The sequence below is a fragment of the Mytilus trossulus genome, chromosome 14, assembly GCF_036588685.1.
Source record: "Mytilus trossulus isolate FHL-02 chromosome 14, PNRI_Mtr1.1.1.hap1, whole genome shotgun sequence".
Lineage (NCBI taxonomy): Eukaryota > Metazoa > Mollusca > Bivalvia > Mytilida > Mytilidae > Mytilus > Mytilus trossulus.
This window is the reverse complement of record NC_086386.1, coordinates 16,378,980-16,403,370: the sequence shown is the minus strand read 5'-3', so window position 1 is coordinate 16,403,370 and position 24,391 is coordinate 16,378,980. Positions and strand designations below refer to the sequence as shown.

Sequence of the window (24,391 nt, the reverse complement as noted above, 5' to 3'; positions counted from 1 at the left end):
CGAAATGGTCAGTTGACCCCTTTAGGAGTTATTGCCCTTTATAGTCAATTTTTAACCATTTTTCATAAATCTAAGTAATCTTTTACAAAAATCTTCTCCTCTGAAACTACTGAGCCAAATTAATCCAAACTTGGCCACAATCATCTTTGGGGTATCTAGTTTAAAAAATGTGTGGCGTGACCCGGTCAACCAACCAAGATGGCTGCCACGGCTAAAAATAGAACATAGGGGTAAAATGCAGTTTTTGGCTTATAACTCAAAAACCAAAGCATTTTGAGGAAATTGGACATGGATAAAAATGTTTATCAGGTCAATATCTATCTGCCCTGAAATTTTCAGATGAATTGGACAATCGGTTGTTGGCTTGCTGCCCTCCAATTGGTAATTTTTAAAGAAATTTTGCCGTTTTTGGTTATTATCTTGAATACTATTATAGATAGAGATAAACTGTAAACAGCAATAATGTTCAGCAAAGTAAGATCTACAAATAAGTCAACATGACCTAAATGGTCAATTGACCCCTTAAGGAGTTATTGCCCTTTATAGTGCCCTTTATAGTCAATTTTTAACAATTTTCATTAATTCGGTAAATTTATGTAAATTTTTACCAAATATTTTTCTCTGTTACTAATGGGCAAGGTTCATTATAGATATAATTGTAAGAAGCAAGAACGTTCAGTAAAGTAAGAACTTCAAACACATCACCATCACCAAAATACAATTTTGTCATGAATCCATTTGTGTCCTTTGTTTAATATGCACATAGACCAAGGTGAGCGACACAGGCTCTTTAGAGCCTCTAGTTAATGACTTCATAAAGTACTTCTTCAAACTGATACCAATCATATGAAAATTAACATTTATTGATGATTTTTTTTTTTCCCCCAGCGTCTTTTGCTTTTATTTTATTTTGAGTTATCTCCCTTTTTATTGTCAAAACTGCATGAAGAGATGAAAAATATTTCTCAAACATACTTTTTAACATTCATAATTACAAACATGATGAGTTATTACTTTTATTTTAGGCACAATCTGATAATAAATATTGTTGCTGGACTTCATTAATCAGTGTCAGTTTTTTAAAATATAAACAGAAAAAGTCATGCATGTCAGCAGATCCCATTATCATTAACCTACTGACCACATTTTTTAGCCTTTGCAATATATAATTTTCATTTTAATATTTTGCGTTATCATCTTGATCTCACTTTTTGACATTTTTTTTCCTTATGCCAAGGGCAATAACTCTATCTCACACCTGAGATGTCCTGATAATAAGATGTTTGACAGGTTATGGAGAATACATCATTTCTTGTGTAATATGTCAATATTTTATGATTTTTGATCGCTGAACTGATGACCTTTAATGATCTGTAACATGAAAATAATGGTTTGTTTATTACCTGATAGATAAATATGGTGATTAATTACCATTTAGTTCCTATTTTTTGCCCACTATCTTAAATTGATGGTCTTCTTGTCAGGTATAACTTATTTTTTATTAATATAAGTAAGATGTATATGAATAGAAAATATTAATACCTTGGGTTTTTTTTTTAGAACAGATTTTCATAAACTGGTATTTTGAAGAAAAAAAGTAAGGGGAGAGCGAAAGACCTTGAAATTTAAAAAAAAGGGAGGGTATATTGATTATCAAGTTTATTTTCTAGTCTCCTTAAACACTTGGTTCATTCTGTCTCACTTAATTAACATAAGAAAAAGAAAGATAAGTGCCCTTATATGTGGAAAAAGCAAGTCAGTGGCCCTCTACTGTAAAATGGTGAACAAATAGATTAATTTACAGTCATTAAAAGGTTAACTTCTGACAGCTACGTTAAAATGTGGAAATTGACCCATGGTCATGGTCATGGAAAATTGATGTTTAAAACCAGTTCATCCCTGAACTTCTATAAATACCAGTTTCAAAGTTTTTTCTCCACATTGCCATTAATTTAGAGTAATTAGGCATTGACTTCACTTTCTATATCTGAATCATGATCTTTATAATAAAAGCATTTAATTGTAGGGCAATTTCTTATCCTCTTTTTGTCATATTATATCTTGTCAGGGGTACAATATATAACACACACTTGTTAACATGTGGTTTGGACATATTCCATTAGACCTATGGGCTACAGGCAAAAATAAACAGTATTTATTTCTCAAGTCTGGACATGACGGGACTTCACTATTTTTTTTCTTTTCTGTAAATGATGAGTTTAATTGACTGAGGATAGATAACATCATGTCCAGAAAATTGAATGGACATTGTCTTTGTCTAAACATGGTAAATGGGACTAGTTGTGGACATTAGTTAAAATTTTTTACGCCCACTTCTTTCTTGTACTGAAAACTCAGATTGAAAAGGACACACAGTGAAATGATCCTGTCATTCTTAACATAACACAGGAATGCTTGTACAATTTTATAGGACTTTTTTGTCCCCTGAATATAATGGTATATAAAACAAGACCGCAATGGTGTGAGAACCTATACAAGGGGAATATAGCTTTATAACAAGCACCAAAGAACCATGAAATATAAACATTTTAACTGTGTTTAAAAAAATAATGGTTTCTGGGAAATATTGTTCAGAGTATGTCACTCTAAGCTTGCATGTTATGGTATATGGCTGCCACGGCCATTCAGTCAAAGTTTAATTATGAAATAAGTGTTATAACTAAAAAAAAAAGTATGGGTATTTTGAAATATCGCTCAATTATCGTCCAAGTTTTCCTTTCATTATAAGCTACCAGAGGTCATAAGATGAGTAAGACATGTCATAACAATCAATGAAGCCTATATAGTTTGGAAATACCTTCTTCACTCATTTCTTTTAAGTTATTTTACCACAAAGAAGGTAGTTTATATTTGTTATAACCACAAATGGGTGTATGAGATTTAACCTGTATTAATTTGACATTGTGGGTGGATTTCACAGGTCGATAAAAAACAGTTTAAACATGATTATATAAGAATTATTACAAAATTTAAAAATGCTACTGCAGTTACTCAAAAATTTCATGTACATGTATGAAATAATGATTGCTCTTATTAAGTAGCTCTTAATTCCTTTTGCATCAAAAGTAAAGAGTCAGTAGTACCTTTACAGTTAAATAGATTTATCAATGTAAAATAAAGCATATTGTAAAAATTTATCTTACTTTTGTACAAGCCTCCTATGTTATTTTACTCAATGGAGATAAATCTGTTCAGTAATCTTTTGACCACAATCTCTCTGGTAAAAACGTTAGTAAACCATCCCTTTGTATAATTCCTTAAGCAGGGTTAGTCTAGTTAGATAAATCATAGCATTATATCTATTTTATGCTTTTAAATAGGTAATTATGGGGTTTATGCTTGTCTCCTGAACAATTAAACCTGTATTGGGTCTTTAGCTGTAAGGGACAAACATACTGTTTAATAGTATTGCATCACTTAAATTGTAGGTTTGCACTAAAGGAAGACAAAGACAGGCTTATATTTTAAGGAAATATATCTGATTTGAGATTTAGATTTATAAAGCTTAAGTGACAGTTACAAATAGGTGAAGGTGAAAAGTCAGGCTAAAGAGATATTTATAAACTTTTCCTAAAATATTTAGGTGTTTAAGATGTGACATCTTATGTAAAATAAGTAAGAATTATGTTTTAGGATTATTTATACCCTGTTCCAAAGGAGAGAGATATATTGCTGTATGTCTGTCCATAATGGTCCTTACAGTGGCAGATCCAGAAATTTTCTTAAGTGGGAGCCCGTTGATTGCCTAAGAGGGGACCTGCTCAGGTCATACCCCCCCTGAATTCTGCCTCTGTCTTAGATCTCTTGTTTTTGGGGTTCTATTGTGATATAGAGTTGCTGTCTTGTTCCATGTCTCATTTTCAAAATTCTTAGATCCTTCTTTTTTATATTGACAATTTTTATGCCCCACCTACGATAGTAGAGGGGCATTATCTTTTCTGGTCTGTCCGTCTGTTCGTCCGTCTGTTACACTTCAGGTTCAAGTTTTTGGTCAAGGTAGTTTTTGATGAAGTTGAAGTCCAATCAACTTGAAACTTAGAGTGCATTTGTTTTAACCCGAAATTTTGTCATCGATGACTGTCGTTTAGTAAATGTTGAGCTGCTAGAAACAAATACATCGTTTAATAAAATTTATCGACCCCACGTTGTCAGACAGAAATAGATTACACTCACGCATTGTAAACAAACAGGTAAAAGTGCGGGAAATAAATAACCAGGACTTTGCGAAAACAACACTTGCTTGTAATTATTTAAACGACAGATGCAGAAACAAATTTATCGTTTACACGTCTCAACGATAAATGATCAACGACTACGCGACTATTTTGCGCGTACATCGTTTACATGAACGATGTCAACGTTGACCAAAAAGTGTAAGAAACAAATGGATTAAACAACTACGCGTGTAATCGTTTACATCGTTTAGGTTAGAAACAAATGCGCTCTCAGTGGCGGATCCAGAGGGGGGGTTCCAGGGGTGCGCACCCCCCCCCCCCCCCCCCCCTTTATTTTTGCCGATCAATGCATTTGTATCGAACATATGTTTTGCATATGATAGTGCAAGTGGGGCATCCATGTACTGTGGACACATTCTTGTTTTAGGAAGTATTAGTTCTTTCATTAAAATTATTCTTATTAAGAGGTGTGACTACATTGATTAATACATGTACATGTACTTGTGTCATGATACACAGTTCCAGATAGATAAAAAGTCAAAATTACAAGCATAACTTAACCTTAGGTTATCAAATTATCATATTGTTATTATCAAATCAACTCCTTTGTAAAAGCTGAAAATTATAGAGTGTCCCTGAATAGTTGATTGTAACAGTTTATAAATTGATATAAAATTATCAGGGCAGAACAGAAAATTTGATCAAGTTTACTTATGTAGGAGGTGAAAATGACAAAAATGAAGAGTTACTTTCCTGTATGTCATAATTAATGGAATCAAGTCAGTGTGAAGTGACCAGAAATGGACATGTTAAGATAATATATGGACATTTTAGAGACCAGGTGTTAAAACATCAGTAATTTACACAACAAAGTTAATTTTCCTCCTTGTCACATGACTTGTGTACTAGGTCATCTTTATAGTGTAACATGATCTCTCAGTAATGTGTTTCACAGTAACAGGAATCTGGTTTCATTTCAATCTAAACTTTCACTATGGATTTATGAAAAATATGAAAAATGGATTTTAAAATTTAATACAGTTTGAGAATTTTGTTCTACTGATGGATATACATTCTGCTATAGAGTTGGCTTTGGAGAATCTCTGTGGTGAGTTTATAAGCAGGTTGTTTATTTCATAGGGAAATTGATTATTGTTTACACACAGAAATGATGAGGATGTAACTCTAATGGTTTGATCAATACCAAAATATGGACAAAATTAATAAAGTTAGCTTCTATATGTTGCAAATATTTCAATTTACCAGTCGTTTTATGAATTTTCTGTACAACAAGTATTTAACAGATTCTTTTTGCAAAGATGGCAGTGTTATAACTGCAGAACTTGTCATATTGAAGTATAAATTATTGCTTGCAAATTTGTGGAAAAGAGTTATTTAACATAATCAGTTTCCTAAATTTCACAGAAACTTATGTTTAAACAATCAGAGTTTACACCATAAAAATGAACCAAATTGAAATTTTCATTCATTTACGCACCCCTATATAATACCACATATAATTTTCTCTTATTACTATAGTGTATATTAAACTGTATAGAATTTATTACATTTTTCAAGGAGAATAAAAGATGAGTCTTTTTCATACTTATATGCCTGACTGGTTTGTTTTTAAATTGAAATCATATATCATATGAATTTCAAATAGTTCTCTATTCATAAGGTATAGTGTCACATTATGATAGACTCTTGTCAAGTCGAGAATCTGATTCAAATTTACTGCTCCAGTGGACATTGAGCTGCTTATGCTAACAAGTTGTAAGTCCACAAACAACGTATATTTTGTCTTGAAAGTAGCATGTTTTCACCAAAAATAGTACAAAATAGCATGACCTGAATGTGTTTTACATATATAGAACACGACAATTATAATGTCATGTTTCTAAGATAATACTGTTTTAATGCTAATTGAGATTCATAAAAAAACACATATCGGTGAATGTTCAAGGTTAAATCTTAACTGTGATGTTAATGTAGTAAAAGTGAACAAAATGTTTTTATTCTGTATTTTTGATAATTCATTAACTTCCTTAAGAATAATATTTGCCTAACAATATGACGTTGTATACATTTTGTTGAAAATACATATCAGATGATTCAGATCATTTCATAGAACATGTCGAAATTGTAATTTCTCAAAGTGTCCTTATAAGTGAAAACTTTGTGTTATGGGCCTTGCTCATTGTTGAAGGCCATATGGTGACAGTATATCTAGTTGTTAATGTCTTTGTCATTTGGTTTGTTGTGGAGAGTTGTCTCATTGGCAATTTAACATATCTTGATCTCTATTTATATGTGATCTTTTCAGTGTGAGCCAAGGCTTGATGTTGAAGACTGTACTTTGACCTATAGTGGTTTACTTTTACAAATTGTGACTTGGATGGAAAGTTGTCTCATTGGCACTCATACCACATGTGATCTTTAATTTCTAATAGCTGCTTCAGCAAGCCTGCTAATGATTCTTGAAATCTCCAGCACTGAACTTATAAACAACAATTTAAGTGTCCTATATTTAGGGTACTTTTATAATGAATTATATTACTGGTAAAAAAAACTTTTCATCACTGATGATAAATACCTAAATATTACAGTGACATTTTACATACTTTATTGTAAATAATGGCGCTATTTACTCCAAGGAATGTGGAAATTACAGTGAAATGGTTGGTTTAAATGTCAAACCATAGTTTGTATATATTAGACTTTTGATGTAACCGTAGGGTAAATCATAACCTGGATAAAATCTAAATATTAAAATGTCTTCTAACAATATTCAGTAATTTATAATATGTATTTTTTATGCATTTTATATCAGTGGACTTTGTTCAAGTGTTTGACAAATTATTCGAATTTCTATAATTATTTTATAAAAAGTAACAGAAATTTTGTTTTCTTGTAAAGTCATGACTAAGTTAAGTGCTTTAAGTTCATGTATTGAACCGGTATTCCACAAGTGAAAAGATCCTACAATCATCATACAAGTATGTATAAGTGTGATTGTTTTTCCTGAAACAGAGGATTTCCTGTACTTCTAATTATCTGACTAGAGATAGGAAAGTTTAATGCAACCCTACAATGTCCAGCCTCATGTTAACTCAGCCTCGTGTCAACTCGTACTCATGGATCACTTCTGTTGTCTTTAACTTTGTGTCACCTTGAGAATCTTCACCTCTTTGATGGAATGCAACCAAACTTACCTAGAAACTTCATCAAACATGACAGCTGAGCATCTTCTATTGAATGTTTCATCTGTAATTATTTTGGGGGCTTGATAACTTATACCAAAACATGGTCTATATGCCATTTCTGTTTATTTTATTTTGAGAGGGCACTGCTACACTCTTCCTTTTTTCTACAATTATTAAAAAAAGTAAGGATTCTTTTTCTACAATTATTAAAACAAGTTAAGATTAGGTCCGTTTCATTACAAGCCGGGGAAAGATGTACTAGTATGTCAAAGTTCTTACGTTCTGTCTTATTTGTCTACCTGTCCCTATTATTTTTGTTTATCTACCTGTCCCTATTGTTGTTGTTTATCTACCTGTCCCTATGATTGTTGTTTGTCTACCTGTCCCTATTGTTGTTGTTTGTCTACCTGTCCCTATTGTTGTTGTTTATCTACCTGTCTCTATTATTGTTGTTTATCTACCTGTCCCTATTATTCTTGTGTATCTACCTGTCCCTATTATTGTTGTTTGTCTACCTGTCCCTATTGTTGTTGTTTGTCTACCTGTCCCTATTGTTGTTGTTTGTCTACCTGTCCCTATTGTTGTTGTTTATCTACCTGTCCCTATTGTTGTTGTTTATCTACCTGTCCCTATTATTGTTGTTTATCTACCTGTCCCTATTTTTGTTGTTTATCTACCTGTCCCTATTATTGTTGTTTATCTACCTGTCCCTATTATTGTTGTGTATCTACCTGTCCCTATTATTGTTGTGTATCTACCTGTCCCTATTATTTTTGTGTATCTACCTGTCCCTATTATTTTTGTGTATCTACCTGTCCCTATTATTTTTGTGTATCTACCTGTCCCTATTGTTGTTGTTTATCTACCTGTCCCTATTGTTGTTGTTTGTCTACTCATCCCTATTTAATTGATGCTAATTGAAAGTTACTTCAGTGGAAAATCTCATCAAAACAAAGTTGACCACATGATTAACCCTAATCCCCCACACAGAGCGAAAATTAACTTTTAACGACTTAATACTTACACCTCAAAATTCGTATTCTTCCCATTTATATTGTCTTCTTTTGAAATTCACACATCTGTGAGAAAATCTTTATGACTTGAATATTATAAGGATTAAAAGCAGTTAAATTTTACTTCAATCGGACAAATCACCAATCAAACTTTTGTGGTTTAAACAAAAATGAATGAAATTTTCATAAAAAAGACATTTTGATAGATGAATGGCAGTATGTAAATAAAAGATTAATTCTGAATTAATTCTGGTGTTTAACCCTCTAATAGATGTGATAAGAAAGAAGAGTTAATTACATGTTGGTTTTAAGGTTCACTGGTTGGAGAAGGTTTTTACATGGATTTCAGATGGTACAAGATTTGATAAATACTTTCTACCTGTGAAAACAATTACATTGAAAAAAGAAAAAAAGCAGTTGGCACCTGAAGTTTGGAGTCTTGACAGTTTTATTTGAAATATTGAAAAAAATGACTTTTTAGAATCATCATTCTTTTTATTTGAAAAGATTAGTAAAGAACCAAAGTTTTGTACACCTGTTTATTGAAGGGATAAATTGTTTATCAAATATACACCATAAGGTTATGCCAGGGGTGCTGATATTATGTCTTTATCTTCTGGAGATATGGGTTTTTGTTTTGTTATGAATTGTTGAGGTCCAAGGGTAAAAAAAATGTATCTAAATGATGCCACTATAATCTTAAACTAATATTCTTTTCCCTGAAATCATAATTTGGCAGAAAATTAGGGGATTATTTGCATGTAAAAAAACTCCTGTAATAATGGTCTCACAAAGTTTTTTAATAATAATATTTTGGTTTCATTGACCATGAATTATGTTGATTTTCCGGATTAATTGTACTGAGAATGAGCAACTTTAAGAGGACAGATGTTCTAGTATAATTGGACATCTTGACCAAACTTCCTAGTAATCTAAATTATGCAATGTTACCCAGAATCCTTCACACTTATCCCATAATGCCTCTTTATCAGAAGTGTTTGATTGATTACCAGTTAAATCATACATTAACTACTGACCTTTCTGTGATTTAATCAACCGTAAATTTAATCCTAAAGTAGAATTTTCATTTTTATTTCAAAGGATTATTTGAACATTGAAATTAATTTGACTTGAAATGTAAACTTATTTTCATCATGAGATGGTAATAAAATTGAAATCATTTCTTTAAAATTGAAAAATGATTTAGAATTAGACTTCTAATTTGCTCATAAGCAAACAATATTACACAATCTAAGAGATATTGGACTAGATTTAACCTTTAAAAAGCACTAACTGCCCTGTAATATTTAAAGCCGTACAATGCACCCTTTGCCGTACAAAGCACCCTTCAGTATAACATAGCTTACACTGTAGGCCTGTTATTCCTAGTATAACTTCATATATGAAATTTTACTTACTCTCAGGTGATTGTATACCAATTTGTGTGGAATGCCTTGCAAAATTGTTGACAAAATTAAAGGAGCCAAAAAAGTTCATTGCATAAAACACCCAATAAAGCTGATGTTGGATGTGTTGCAAAGTCTCATTTTCCTACATCCATATTAGTACTGATAAATAGTGGTCTATCATTTTCTTCTGTGATTTTGGGTGGTCCTTCAGTTAAACAGGTGCTTGACTACTTCTGCTCATTTATCCCAAAAGGTGCTTGAACACTATAACATAACTCTCATTTGTTAAACAGGTGGTTGAATACTAATAAGTCTATTGCTCATTTATCCAAACATGTTCTTGAACACCATTACTCATTTATCATTGTTTATTCATACAGGTGCCTTAGCATAAAGCCATTACTTATTCTTTTAATGTTGTCTTCCAATGCTGTTACCTTATCCCTTACACAACTTGCATTTTCTTTGTTTTTACTATAAACCTGGTTTATATTCTATCTGATCATTATGCTGATAGTCCATGGAATCAGAGTCCTATTATATGTCTGATAGAATAAAGTAAATAACTCTGGAACCTAGTCAAAACTCCTTTGGGGGTATTATTTAATTGGTCAAGTTATAAAGTACAGTTTTTGGACATTTTAAAACAGGATATTAAGTCTACTAACTTTCCACTAACTTTTACTTTGATCTGACCCAGAGCAAGGTCCCTGATAGCCTTTATAATGAAATGTTATCTTTTACCTTGAGATGATAATACTTATCTTTCTACCTACTGACCATCCTGAAACAATCATTGACCATACCTTTTATCTCTACAACTTTCTAATAAATGATTAATTAATTGATAGTTCAATAAGAAATGGACAGATCAGCAATATAGAGACCCTTACCTGTTATCAGATTAGATTGTTAAAACAAGATATAACATGGATTATCATTTTATTAGCCTTATACCTTGTGGCATTTCATTTCATTTTAATATCTGGGAGCCACCTTAATTGTTAAAACTGACTTAATTATTAATAAAAATGAATAATAATATCTGCCCTTTGGGAGATTTTGTTACCTTGTTCATTGGCTACAGTTGGTCATTATCTAATTGTCCAGCATTCACCTGGACAGAAATAACCAGGTGTAAATGCATACCTGTCATAATTTTTACATTTGGTCAGGTGTGCTATGGTTTACATGCCTTAGTGCATATCAGATATAATTGGTCAGATAGATGTGGTTCTTGTTTACCAGGAGTTTGGTCAAGAAGAATAGAGACTTAATTGACTATCAAAAATGTGTGCTTCATTTAATTTTGGCAGTTGATGAAGTGTAAGTCTTGGTACTGATAAATCATTGTTTATTGTGGAGAACCACCCTTCAAACCAGTTGTATATAATGTGCTTCAGAGTGGAGATTTAAACAAAAGTTTGTGGACATTCCACGGAATTTTAAGAGGATCAAACTAATAAAATTTACCATTCGATGGATTAAACGAAGATTTCAGACTCTTCACATTGTTGTGTGCTGTTTGGCTTAAATTTGATGTGTTTTAACTTTATTAACCTTACAAAGGCTTGGTTTGTTTCCTGGATTTCTTAAATCTCTGCTTGCATATTGAACTGTGCTTTATTTCATTTCAAAATACACTAGACTTTGAGACCTTGGACTATAATTGTGTACAATGGGAATTTGTTGACTAGAAAAAGTTAGACAATGTTAAGTTTTGTGACTTCGATTGTTCAGAAACATGTACTGAAGTGGCAGTGGACTTGTTGTGGAGAGGGCTCTTTAAGGAAGAGGGATAGAAACATACACTTATGTAGTTATTATGAAGATATTTACATTAAGAATGGTAAGTGTACACCTTGATGGGGGATCTTTTGTTTTTGTAAATTTTGTCCTTGAATCGGTACAAAGCATTAGTGCTCATCTATGAGTAATGCTGAAAACAAATATATTGTGTTAGGGTATGATTTGATGTAGCCGCGGACAAGAGCTGGAATAAGTCCTCCTCCTGGATTCCTATTGTCTATGCCCAGTACCAGATGTCTACCTAACACTTGTTTATCACAAGTAATTGATACATGTACTTCAAAAACCAATCCAAATCACACCAAGTAGATTGGTTAATAATAGATCAAAAGGATGTGAAACCTTTGTGGGGAATAGGATTCATTCAGGGATCTATGTATAACAGGAAAGGTTCTTGTAGAGATGATTATGATATATGTAATATGGTAGGACAAAATTATATAAGAATGAAAAATGGCTAATTCTTTTTTTTCTTTTTTTTTAAATGAAGCAAATAACTTATCATGCTTTTAAGATGTGTGCAGGTGCATGGATTTGAAGATGGTTTTTTTTAAAGATTTATGCTTGTACATTTATTTCCAGGGCATATTTAGGGAATTCCCACACTATTTTGAACATGTGTTACATAAAATTACTACATTTGGGCTATAAATTACAGAGTTTTACATGGCATGTTGACCAGTAGGACATAAAATGACCATTAAAGAATAAAGACAACTTTATAATTAGTGGTAATTGGATAGCAGGGATTAGTTATGTTTGAAAATTTAAACCAAAATTAGTAGAAATATATGCAAATCTGTGTATGACAATGATAAATTATGCATGTAAAGTATGATATCGGATTTAGATTATTTTTAAACCCTGTATGATACCTTTTTTGTGTCATCCTATCTTTGACTTCCTGTACAGGTACAAATTAGCTAACCTGTAAGATCAAAGGGAATGTCTACAGGTGTTACACTTTACTTTATGGTCAGAAAGAAGTTAAAATGTCAACATGTAAGGGGTGGTAGAAAGTCAAACATGATAATGCATCCCCTCACATCCTTAATGAGATCAGAATGTGGATGAAAGTGATCTATGATCTGGTTGAGGTGAAAAATTGAATATTTTCTCACAAGATGAAAAATTAGTTGATTTTCTTTTTGGTTGTTTCTCTCAAGAAAGCTCTTTTAAAAGAAAAATAATTTACACAGTTGTAGAAAGAATTATACTACTATTTGAATATAAGAAAGATAACTCTTATCTTCAAGGATATCCATAGGTTATCATGGAATCACCTGAGCAGCAGGTGCAAATGATATGCAAGATACTTTTTTTCATAATCTCCTGAACTCTATATCAGTAAGTTAGAGAAAATTGGTTTATTGGTTGGTCCAGTATCTTTGGAACTTGTAGACTGTTTGTAATGTGTTATTGTCTTATAACTTTTTATTTGTTTTTGCTCTTTGTATTTGTTCAAATTATTATAATTTTGACAGTTTAACATTATTTATAAATGTATTTCAACTTTGGCCTCAGAGATTTTTCTGTCAGTTCCAACAAAAAACCTATTCATCATGATTGTTAAGTAAAATATACTTTTGTCAACAAGATAAAATCAGATTTCAAAATTATGATAAATATGTGAGAACTTATCTGTCCAAAATCACAAAATTTGAATGAATTATGGACATCAATTTTACACTTGAGAAATGTCTTTAATGTTCTATTTAAATTTCTGACATCTTTTAAATAGGGTGAAAAATAACAAGACTAGGTGTAATGCTATACATCATATGTAAAATAAACCCTCTTCAAAGTGGTTTGACATTTTAATGTGCTGGTCACTACTTGGTGTAAAATGCTTATTAAATATATATAGTGGACAGTTTTGATAAAACTGTTTTTTATTGAATCCTTGGCCCATCTTTTGTTTGAATAAGTGTACGATTATAGCGCTAAGTGACAATAAATTTACTTTTTATCAAGAATTTTATTTTCAGTAGTCTTTTGAAGTGGATGGTCATAAATACTTAAAATAGTTTCGGACCTTAAATAGAATGTCAAGGGTAACTGCCCTGATGAATTACTACCCCCATTCAAAAAGCAGAAATTAGGTCAGCATTATCTTACGGTGCAGAAGTCATTGATAAAAGAAGGAATCTAACTTTAATGATGTAAATGGACTACAACAAGCATAATAAACAACTCATTCACTTTCAACTACATCAGTAACAAAAACCAACTCATATACAACTCACACACCAGAAACATCAACTAATACCACCACCCACAACAACCAACTCATATACAACAACTACACTAGAAACAACATTCAACAAGACAAACCACAACAAACAATCAACTTGAATGCATTATGCTCCAACTAAATTTAAAACAACATATTAACGTCAACCACACCAACTAACTCATATACTCTCAACTTCAAGACACAACACCAACAACGAAAACCAGCTGATGTACATATATCCTACACCAGCAAGGACAAATATCTTTTACACACCCAACTACAACAACCAACTCATATATACAACCAATTACACCAGAAATAACAACAACCAACTCGTATCTAACCAATTACACCAGAAATAACAACAACCAACTCATATACAACCAATTACACCAGAAATAACAACATCCAACCAAGGATTTGTATAGTTAGAAAATCCTTCTAACTATACAAATCCTTGATTCAACTCATCACAACTGTCTTCACAAGAAATAACAACCAACTAATTTTATATGACAATCACACAGACAGATATAATTTAAAAAAAAAAATCCTTATTTGGGCTAGATTGCCTGACTTGAAGCATGCCCTCCTCTCCCCCTTCACTATCCATCTAAACTCATATTTCATGTATATCAAAGAAACATGATACTTAATAAAAAACCTCCAGTGTAGAAAAACATATGACAATGAAATATGACTTTGACACAATTAAAACACATTTACCTTAAAGTTTATCTAGAGCATTTTAATTTCCAAGTTGTAAGCTCTGGGCAGACCATTTTGTCATGATGTTATTGGTTACTTGGTTAAATTTTGAGAACATTATTAAAATGAAAGTCACAAACAAAAAGGGTCATGGCATTGCAAAAAGTGCGAAAAAATATGGGATACTAAGGGAAAAAAATTAATTTGTAAGCCACATGCAACAGCTCCAAAAAATGTTTTACATATTTATATGTATCTAGTTTTGATAAATGAACGTTAAAGTTTTAGCTAGTAAAAAAGGTAACACTACTTAGTCATAGTGCATTGTGTATTTTAAGTATTGTTCTTCTTCATCTACAAGAATGTTAAACATTTAACAAGCCGCTAGAAAAAATTCGCAAGTATAATTCAATCATTGTTGTAGGAGTTTTAAACTGACCACTTAAAAAGTGGACATTATTTGATTTGTCCATTTACACAGGCTTAACAAAACTCTCACATCTCGATTACATGTAGTAGTTATGAATAAAGGAAACTGGGCAATGGTTTGTGTCTATATGGTCTGGCTAAATACCTTCCTGTCGCGGGTGTTAAAAATACCACATGAAATATCAACAAATCTTTTATTATGGCTACATCAAATAGCCAGATATTTGACTGAAACAAATTAAATATGAATTTTAGTCCAGTTTGCACAGATAGGCTATATTTGGACTGAGATATAGTCAAAGTTTATAAATAGAGGCCTGGACAAAAAAATCAAAATCGTTTACGTCACTGTGCTTGACCATCTCCAAGTGACAGGATTTATTATTATTAAATAAAACTTTGTTTTCTTTCTTTCTATATTTAGGGTTTTGCTCATATAAATTCAGAAACATAGTGTCATGAATGTAAACCTAATAGTCAAAGATATCTTTTAAAACTTTTAAAAGTAATGAAATCTGGTAAAAGTATTTTACTGCCTGCTAACCATTATTTTAAGTTTTGTAGATAGATACTGATTTCTGTCTTAAGAAATACAGATTTTACAAGTTATGTAAATGAAACGATTTAAAAGGGAGATTACTCTTTAGTACATTTAGACCAATACAATGACATATTTGTGTACCATCAATCTGGACTATTATCACTAAGGACCTTGATTAAGTAGATTGTTGGAGGGATTACATGTATACAATAATTGAGAAAGAGAACTACAAATCAATACTTATCAATCTAATGGTGACTCAATCGTCATTCCAATACACATTCAAGTGATGCCTAGATACAAGGTTTCCTGTACTCTTCTTGGCACACGTTTACATGTAATATTCGTCCATAATAAGAATAGTATAATAAATATAGGACTTAAATGTGAAGGTGAAGATTTAATGTTGATTAAGTACACAGAGCATTGGATTATGGATGGAAATACATGTGGCGATTTACCATGTAAATAATAACACTTGTTCAGCGAAAGACGACAGGGAAAACTATTTCAATAATCAATACTCCTTCTTTTATAAACAAATAATTAATTGAAGCTAATAATACAAGACTTGTTTCTTTAAAAGCATGACCTGTATTTTAAAAGAATTCAATTTCAATATTTGTATGATTATCAAATGTAGATTTAGAGGGGGCACCCATGGGCTAACACCCCATTTTTGTTGGAAATTTGGTTGATTATTTAGGGAATCAATGAAGCATGACTTACAAAGCGGGCCCGGGCAAGACTTTATGAAATTTACCGACTGCCAGGGATTAAATTAAACCTGACATTTTGACCATTTTCTCAGAATGAAAGTATCAGCTGTATGGTTTTCGACTAGATCCTATTAGATCCTATTGGATCTCTTTTCACCAAGTAACTGTCATTGCTTGCTCCAAATTCAGACTTCATGCAATAAGGTAAACCAGTAGTTATATCTCTTTTTGCTGCGTTGAGACCTCTTAACCCCTCTCCTATAGTGCCGGTATATGATTAGTACATACCCTATTGTAGAGTACAGTGCGCATAGTTGATATAAAAGTTGTAAGTTTGGAGGACGAGTGTGTCATTGTACTGTGTGTCCTTTCAAGTTCAATTCATACAAACATGTTTATCATGAATGGAACAAAAGAAAAAAATAGAAAATGTATGCAAATTAAAGCCATGACATTTTATTAATGTTCTCACCTATTTTCAATTGTTCTATATTTGAATAATTCATCTAGTACTTTAATATAAGTTGAGTGTTTTTAACTTCTATAATTTTCGTTTTGAAATGGCGTTTGAGAATTTTTATTAATTTCCAGAGCACCTTAGTAATTGTTGACAAAAAACTAATATCTGTTGTCAGTGCCAGGGGAAGGTTGAAATGTTAATTGCTTAATTGTAATTTGTACTATAACCCTGATTTATATTTGTTGAAGAGACAAAAGACTGGTTTATTGGGACTTTGGATATCAAAACTTGTTTCCCAACGTTGCTTCTCAGATCTTGTGGGAAACCTATTTATATATAAAGTTCCAGGTATTTGAGTATTTGTTTATGATTTTGAGATGTAGGCTCAATCAGGAGATTGTAATTAAAGAGAGAAGTTTGTTTTAGAATTTTATAAAGTTCATATTATGACATGAGTCCAGTTTCGTAAAACAAACAAGAGATATTGTACTCCGATGTTTGTAGACAAATAGAAATGTTGGTAACATTTATTTATCCCTGTATAAAGCCAGGTAAAGGGTTTGACCATATTGAATAGTTTGAAAGATAACAGGGGATCTGATTAAACCAGTTGATATATATTCCAAGGACCGTCGACACAGGCTTTTACAAAAGCCTACGATTTTAGTTTCTAACATTTACTTGGATATATTTCTCTGTACTTGAAAATATTCTAGCTTACATAGAAGTGCTAAATGATTTACATAAAAATGGCTAGAACGTAGTTTTCTTGGACAGCTGTTGGAGCGTGTTTACGATATTTTATAACAATTCATGTGACAAAACAAAAGGAGTGTTTCCGGATATTAATTATAGAATAGTGTGCTGGTTTTGTAATTATTCATATTTTTTATGAATTTAAACAAAGGAAAGACATTTTCCTGATTGAAATATTACCGCTAAGGTTTAAACTGTAGTGCGACAAAGGAATAGTAATTTCCTGAGACAACTGTAAACCTGCTGATAATTCTAAAACATTTATCCTTATATAATCATCAATAGAAAATTGGAAGAAAAAAGTTGGTTGATGTGAAATCCTATATGAACAAACAATATCCTGCTCAACATAACATGGTGACACTTTCTGCTCAGATAACAAACAATTTTTTGCTGACTGTGTGTTAATGTTGAAAAAAGACATTTTTCTAAGGTTTCACTTCTGACGTGATTAAGGGCTCTTTGTACAGGTGAAAAAGTCAAAAGATATATCAAGACAAGTTTCTGAATGGTCAATGATCAGAAATTTGAGTGTTTTATAAAAAGAACAGCATATTTGATTAAGAGGGTTCATATGTTGAACATGACTTTAGACGGCAAAACATTTGTAGTTTGGGACACAGTACAAATATCTTGACATGTCTAGTTTGTCAGCGTTGAAACTTCTGTCTAAGTGTCTGTATGATCCTGAATTAAAGCATTCTAATGACTGTCAGAGGAAGATGTCTTTACCCGATTTATGCAGCATTAAGTCTTCTATGAGTTTTATTGGATGTAAAAAATACAAACAAAAAGGTAATTTAAAAACTCTTTTTTCCCATCCATATAGTTTAGGTAAAAAAGTGACATGTTCAAGTAGCCATGTGATCATTGACAAAAATTGTGTAAATTTTTCAAATTTTTCTTTTCAATTTTTTAAACGAATTAGTATTCAAAATTATTGACATGCATGGACAAAATGTCACCATAGACTAAAACATTGGAACTGCAAGTTCCACCTATGATCTCTAGTGGACTCTGGACTTTTTATTTTTTTATTTCTAACATTTTTAAAAGTTTGTGGAAGTACTATAATTCTTTCGAGATTATTTGAAGATTTTTTCACTTAACAAAATTGAACATTGAAAACTTGAAAACCTATCAAAATAATCTTTTCGTGTGCAAGTACGTAAGAAATAGATTGTCTATATGATTATATTTCAATAAAGATAATACCGTAAAAATTTGGACCAAGAAATTCATTCCTCTATTTCTAATATAAATATCACATATAACAAATCGGTCATCCTGCATTATATTGTTACTGTATCAAACTGATATTTATACCGTATCATAGACGTATTGGGTTTACATTTCTTATGATATCCCGTCATAATCTAACATATAAATGTATTTATGAGAGGCTTGAATCAACAAGTTTTATCTCACTTTTGATAAAATTATTCAGAATATTCCTTACATAGTCTTGTTGAGGTTGTAAAGTAATGCCAAGGTTTTGATCATGATGAAATGGAAAGTGATCTTATTAGGGTAAAATTTTTGTATGTTTCAATAATTCAGTCATATATATACAAAGTCATTCCCCTGCCATAATGTTTTCAGTTTTCTTTTTTAATCAAATACCTTAATTATTAAAAAAAGTAATTTATTAAAGTATTTGTATGATTGTTTAAACTTGATAAAATACATTTTTTGTTGGTGCAAAAGATAGGGAGTTTAATCAATGTTGGCATTACTTGATATGCTTTTCTTATTGGACAGTGATCAGGAATTTTCAAAGCTTAAGTTTTAAAGATTAAACTCCCAAAACAGGATTAGAGGAAAACTTGATGTATTAAAGCTATGGTAATGTCATGAATGTTAAATGTTAAAAAAAAAATAAGCAGATCATTGGTTATAGCATATATTGCTAAAATTCCTACTGTTATGTTGAATTAAATACTGACTGCGTAATTTCTTTCCTTGCACTCCATTGCATAAAGCATGATATTTCAGAAGAAATAAATTGTTTTAGGAGGAAATTACCTCAATGTAGATTTTAAAATGTTATCGGGAGGAAGTAAGAAAGATACTGAAAATTATATTTGATAATCTTGTAATTTTTTTCGGGAGGAGATTATTAGAAGATTCAGGTCTTATCATAAAACCAATCTCTAGCAGGTCACGAATTCAGATCTCTATACAGGAAGTTTTGATAAGTCATTGTTTATTCTCAAGTTGACTTTTCCTTCAGCAGGGTAAAGTGGGCATTATTTTTACATTGGCTATTTTTCGTTTCCTGAGGGTTTAATTTATTTGCTTTCACTCATGCTTTTCTTATACTGCCAATACTTGTAAGTGGTCAAAGATACTGGACAATACTGTTGGGGGCTACTGGACAATAGTATTGGGCGTTGATTGTTGACTTTACAGATCTTACTTCGAGTGCTCTACAAGTACAGCACGAACAAACATTATAATACCTGCCATGATTGTATAAAGTTTCAAAAATAGAAATTAAGATGCTATATTTATCATGTGGATTAGAATTTTGAGCAAGTGTCTGAATGAATAGATCCTGAAAGAATCTTGTTGCTGTGTAGCTAAAATACAAATATGTATAGTATGCATAGATTGAAGTAAACAAATCATGCAAGAACAGACTTGATATAAAGAGTTAAAGTCCATGTTTGGTTAAGATGCATAAAAAAATTAGATATTTAAAACTTCTTCAGTAAGAATTTAAACATTGATAGATATGTGAGCAATTAAATAAAATTTTATGAATGTAAAAATTGCACACTAGAGCAGTTTGCCTTTTTAAAGTAGTTTGTTGGTTTATTGCATTTTTTTTTTCTTTTCGTAAAACATTATTTGCTTGAATTGATAAAAAAAATGACGAAGTTGTCCTTGATATATATAATATCAGGATATACCTGTTTTAAAGAACTGAAGTCCTACAGGTAGACATCAAAGGAATTATTAATACAGGTACAAGGTGTTAATGAAATTTACAAATATGCAGTGTTCATGGTCTTACACAATGAGTGTAATTCTTCAAAGCTAGATGTTAGTTAGTGGGGAGTTTAATGACGCTAGAACCACATGACTTTATAATCCCTCTAAATTTACTGTCCTTTATAAGGTTATTTATTACGTAACAGGATCAATACAGTCAGTTATAACATCCTTTGTTTTCTTCTGCAAGCTGTCACCAATGGTCTATTGTTATATCACCCTTTTATTTTGCTGTTGTCTTCAAAGATGTTTGCTGGGCCAAATACATGTATATACATTCATTACTTGTACCATGCCTTAATTTGGTTTGAATTTTTTCATATTTTTTTTATTTGTTGTCTTTTAAGTGTTTGCAGATCCAGATATACATATATATCCAATATGTTTATCTTCTTTTTGATTTGAATTTAACTTATATTTATATATTTTTTCTCGTTTCAGAAGTGGAAGCAGTAGAAGCTACTAGATGGTTAAAAGAAGCAGGATTCCCTCAGTATGCTCAGATGTATGATGGTAAGTTAATCCAACCTTGTGGGAGTCTAGTACGACCCATATTTAAACATTGTATATGACAAGATAATACGTTTAAATTGTGTCAGATTTTCAGTAGCATGGCCCAGAAATCGTAAGTTGTAAAGCCTTTAATAACCATGTTTGTTTCTTTTATATTAACATGGATTTGAATTTCTCTTGAGAAATGACCGATAGAGCATTCATCTCACGATCTATGTATTTACATTATTACCACCGTGGGGTGCTCTAAAAATGTTATATTATTGTCTCGATATTGTGAAATGAATATTTAAAAGTATCAAATGATTGAAAAATATATTAAGAAATTGATATTGGAATTTTATTTAAATAAGGATACATAGCAGTATTATATTATTTGAACAAAGATTTATCTTCATTGCAATGTAGAAATTTGAATTTGAATTTAGCTGTTTGTCCCGAGTACATGACAATGCATAATACATATATCACATATCCACCTATCATCTAAGAAACCCGTCCATTAAAATAGCAGTATTACTCTATATTTGGAAAAGGTCAATCACGCTTAAGCCAGGGTTAGGTCCTTCAAACGTCAAATACTTCGTACCAATATAGAAAATTAAAATGCTGTGGATTAGTTTCTTCTTAACATAGATAAAAATAATAGAGGCAAAGCCAACAAATAAAGCTTTTATCGTAAACAGGAAATTGCATTATGATAAATTCCTTACCTGTTGATGCTTTTCATTTAAAAGTCTAGCTTTTGATTTAATTTTGAAGTTTTATTCAGATTTTGAATTTGTTATCTTTTAGCTTGGTTTATTTCTCTTTTCACCGATTTTCATTAGATATTGTAAGTCTTTAGGTCATTACAGAACAAGCTGACTTTGAAGTGACATATTTGTTATAATAGAATTACAATTCATCAAAAAAATCTGTTCTGACAAGTACTGTAAAGAAAATCAAATAAAACAGCTGTGACGGACCTGATCTAGCATAAAAAGAGTAAAAAAAGAATAAGAAAAAAAGTGTCTATTTTTGTTGTAGAGATACCAATATATAGGTTAATAGGCTAATACTTCATACTTTTTAATTGATTGTATATCAAAAACAATCACCTCGACCCGGGTAAATAGATTCACTGTTTTAGTCTCGTTATGGACCAATGATTATTATCCATATTTGGGTTAATAATATATTACATATTGAGAGAGAAAAAAAAAAAAAAAAAAAGTTATTATGAAATTGAATTTGAACAATATCAATTAATCTTCCTCAGTTCATATCCACTAAAGATGTTTAAAAAATGGGTACAAGTTTTTTACCCACCTTAAATTGTAAGATAATACCTTTATCCATAGGTCGGTGCATCGTTGGAGATCTGCCATGGATATTTTTACACTTGCCCTCTGTCATTACAAATATGATCCGTATCATATAAGATTTCACCTCACTCAACCACATGCCAAATTTTATCAGACTCCGATTACACAAACTAAACTTCTAATTTTACATCAAATGCTTTTTTTGCATGGTTAACATTGGTGTTTACAGAACTCAACGGAAATGCTTCATTTGAAAATTAATCAGGAACTTGATTTCTTAAATTAGTTGTAACTGGAAATTATTCAATTGTTGGATTGTTGCAAAGAAATGTTTCAGATGGAATATTATGTATAAAGAGAGCATAAAAACTATATTGCTTACCTTAGTGTAAATTTTGACACATAATTTTTCAAAAAGTTGGACCTATTAAAATGGGTGTAATTTATACAAACAAAATGCTGCCATTGTGAATATATATATGCAGAATTCCTGTATTTGTGGTGAGGCTTGATATTTTGTGTGTTTAATGAGTTGTGATATAATGTTTAGTGTTTGTTCTTCAGATGGTCAGTTTCCAGTTGACATCATTTCAGTGGAAAAAGACCATGATTTTCTGGACAGAGACTCCATGCAACCTCTGATCAGGTTGGTATTATTAGGATTGAGTCTAGCATCAGGGGGAGGGTGGGTAGTGTAGGGTAAGAAAACACTCAACAGAACACAAATTTTGTGGGAAGGAATTAAGATTTTTGTTTATCCTTAAGATATTGATATCTTGAAGGCAGATGAGACTTATGTTGTTGAAGATTAAAGATACAAATATCACCAAGTCTAGGTTTTTCAAAATAAGTGTGTTTAATTTTTTGAAGAAAAAAAAGAAAAAATTGATATTTTTTCATCTTAGTTCCATCCCATCTTTATCCACCTTTTATTCTTATCTGCATACAAGTCCTGTCTGTCCAGGCAATAGTCTTAAGATAACTAATCAAGGAATTTATAAAGATGGCTTTTTTTTATTAATGATTAAGTTCAAAAGACTCAAGAAAAATTCCCAAGAGAAAAAAACTTTTTGCTGAAAAAAAATTGTAAATAAGCCCCCATACAAGCTGTGCACAGTTTGTTCATTAAGTTATATTACTTCAATATTTTTAAACTTTAAAGTTATTAATTGAAGGTCGTGGTAGGATCAAAATCTGTGGTAACACCTTTAATATCATGTATATTATTTATGATGAGTTTAATATCTTATGTTTTGATCTGTTATTCAAGTCCATAGTATTGGTGTATGTATATAAAGTAGTCCCCACCCTGCTTTATATATCTGATACCATGATAGATTTATCACTTAAAACCATTGATTTTAAATAATATGATGTGGCGTTAAATTAATTGCCAATCTGTTTAATCATGTTAATAATGGGGCTGTCATACCAGCCATTGTTGTCCTTATATCACGGTAATTAATCTTTAATTGGCTAATGTTACATTGTTAAAAATAAAACCTGAACATTTCTGCAAGTCATGTGATATCCTGTGGCGTCCTGTGGCGTTATAAGGGGGAATCATTGAAAATAGTCCTTCAAAGTTTGACCACTTACTTTTAACGGACCATTAGTATTTAATTTTAGTTGTCAAAATGTATATTAATGTGTACATAAGTGAAGTCATAGTGTCATAAGATATATATAAGTAGAGACATCATATTCCACATCTTCACCCTACTTAAAAACCTCTTCAAGTCAAGCATCATCTGTCACTAAATTGTTAACATAGGCTCTAAATATATCAAAGATGGGTTTTCTGTAAGATACTATCAAAAAGTTACAAATACGTTGTCCAATCATAAGCGCCACTGCGTAAACAATGGAAACTATTATGAATATTTAATTAGGTGATATTGCTATATCAGATGTAATGATATTAAATTAATACTTTAAAGTTCATATTTAGGCGCCTAACAAATGGCTGTCATCACATATTTGACGGTAGGTTCAAATTAATGAAGTTTTTTTATAATTTTTTATCAAAAAAGATTTTCCTATATAAATGTTTCACAAAAATTACAAATGCTAAAGTGTGTTGAGTTGAAAA

The 24,391-nt window shown here is 31.2% G+C and overlaps 1 protein-coding gene across 4 annotated transcripts in view; it reads left to right on the top strand.

Annotated features, from left to right (window-relative positions):
- Window positions 1-24,391, top strand: part of LOC134696665 (rho GTPase-activating protein 7-like) — a 118,097-nt gene that overhangs the window by 75,830 nt on the left and 17,876 nt on the right. For all 4 annotated transcript variants that reach the window (XM_063558581.1, XM_063558580.1, XM_063558582.1 and 1 more), the window contains 2 exons: window positions 20,921-20,992; window positions 22,864-22,945. In XM_063558581.1, the coding sequence (XP_063414651.1) occupies window positions 20,921-20,992; window positions 22,864-22,945 (154 nt within the window). The remainder of the gene's footprint in view (window positions 1-20,920; window positions 20,993-22,863; window positions 22,946-24,391) is intronic.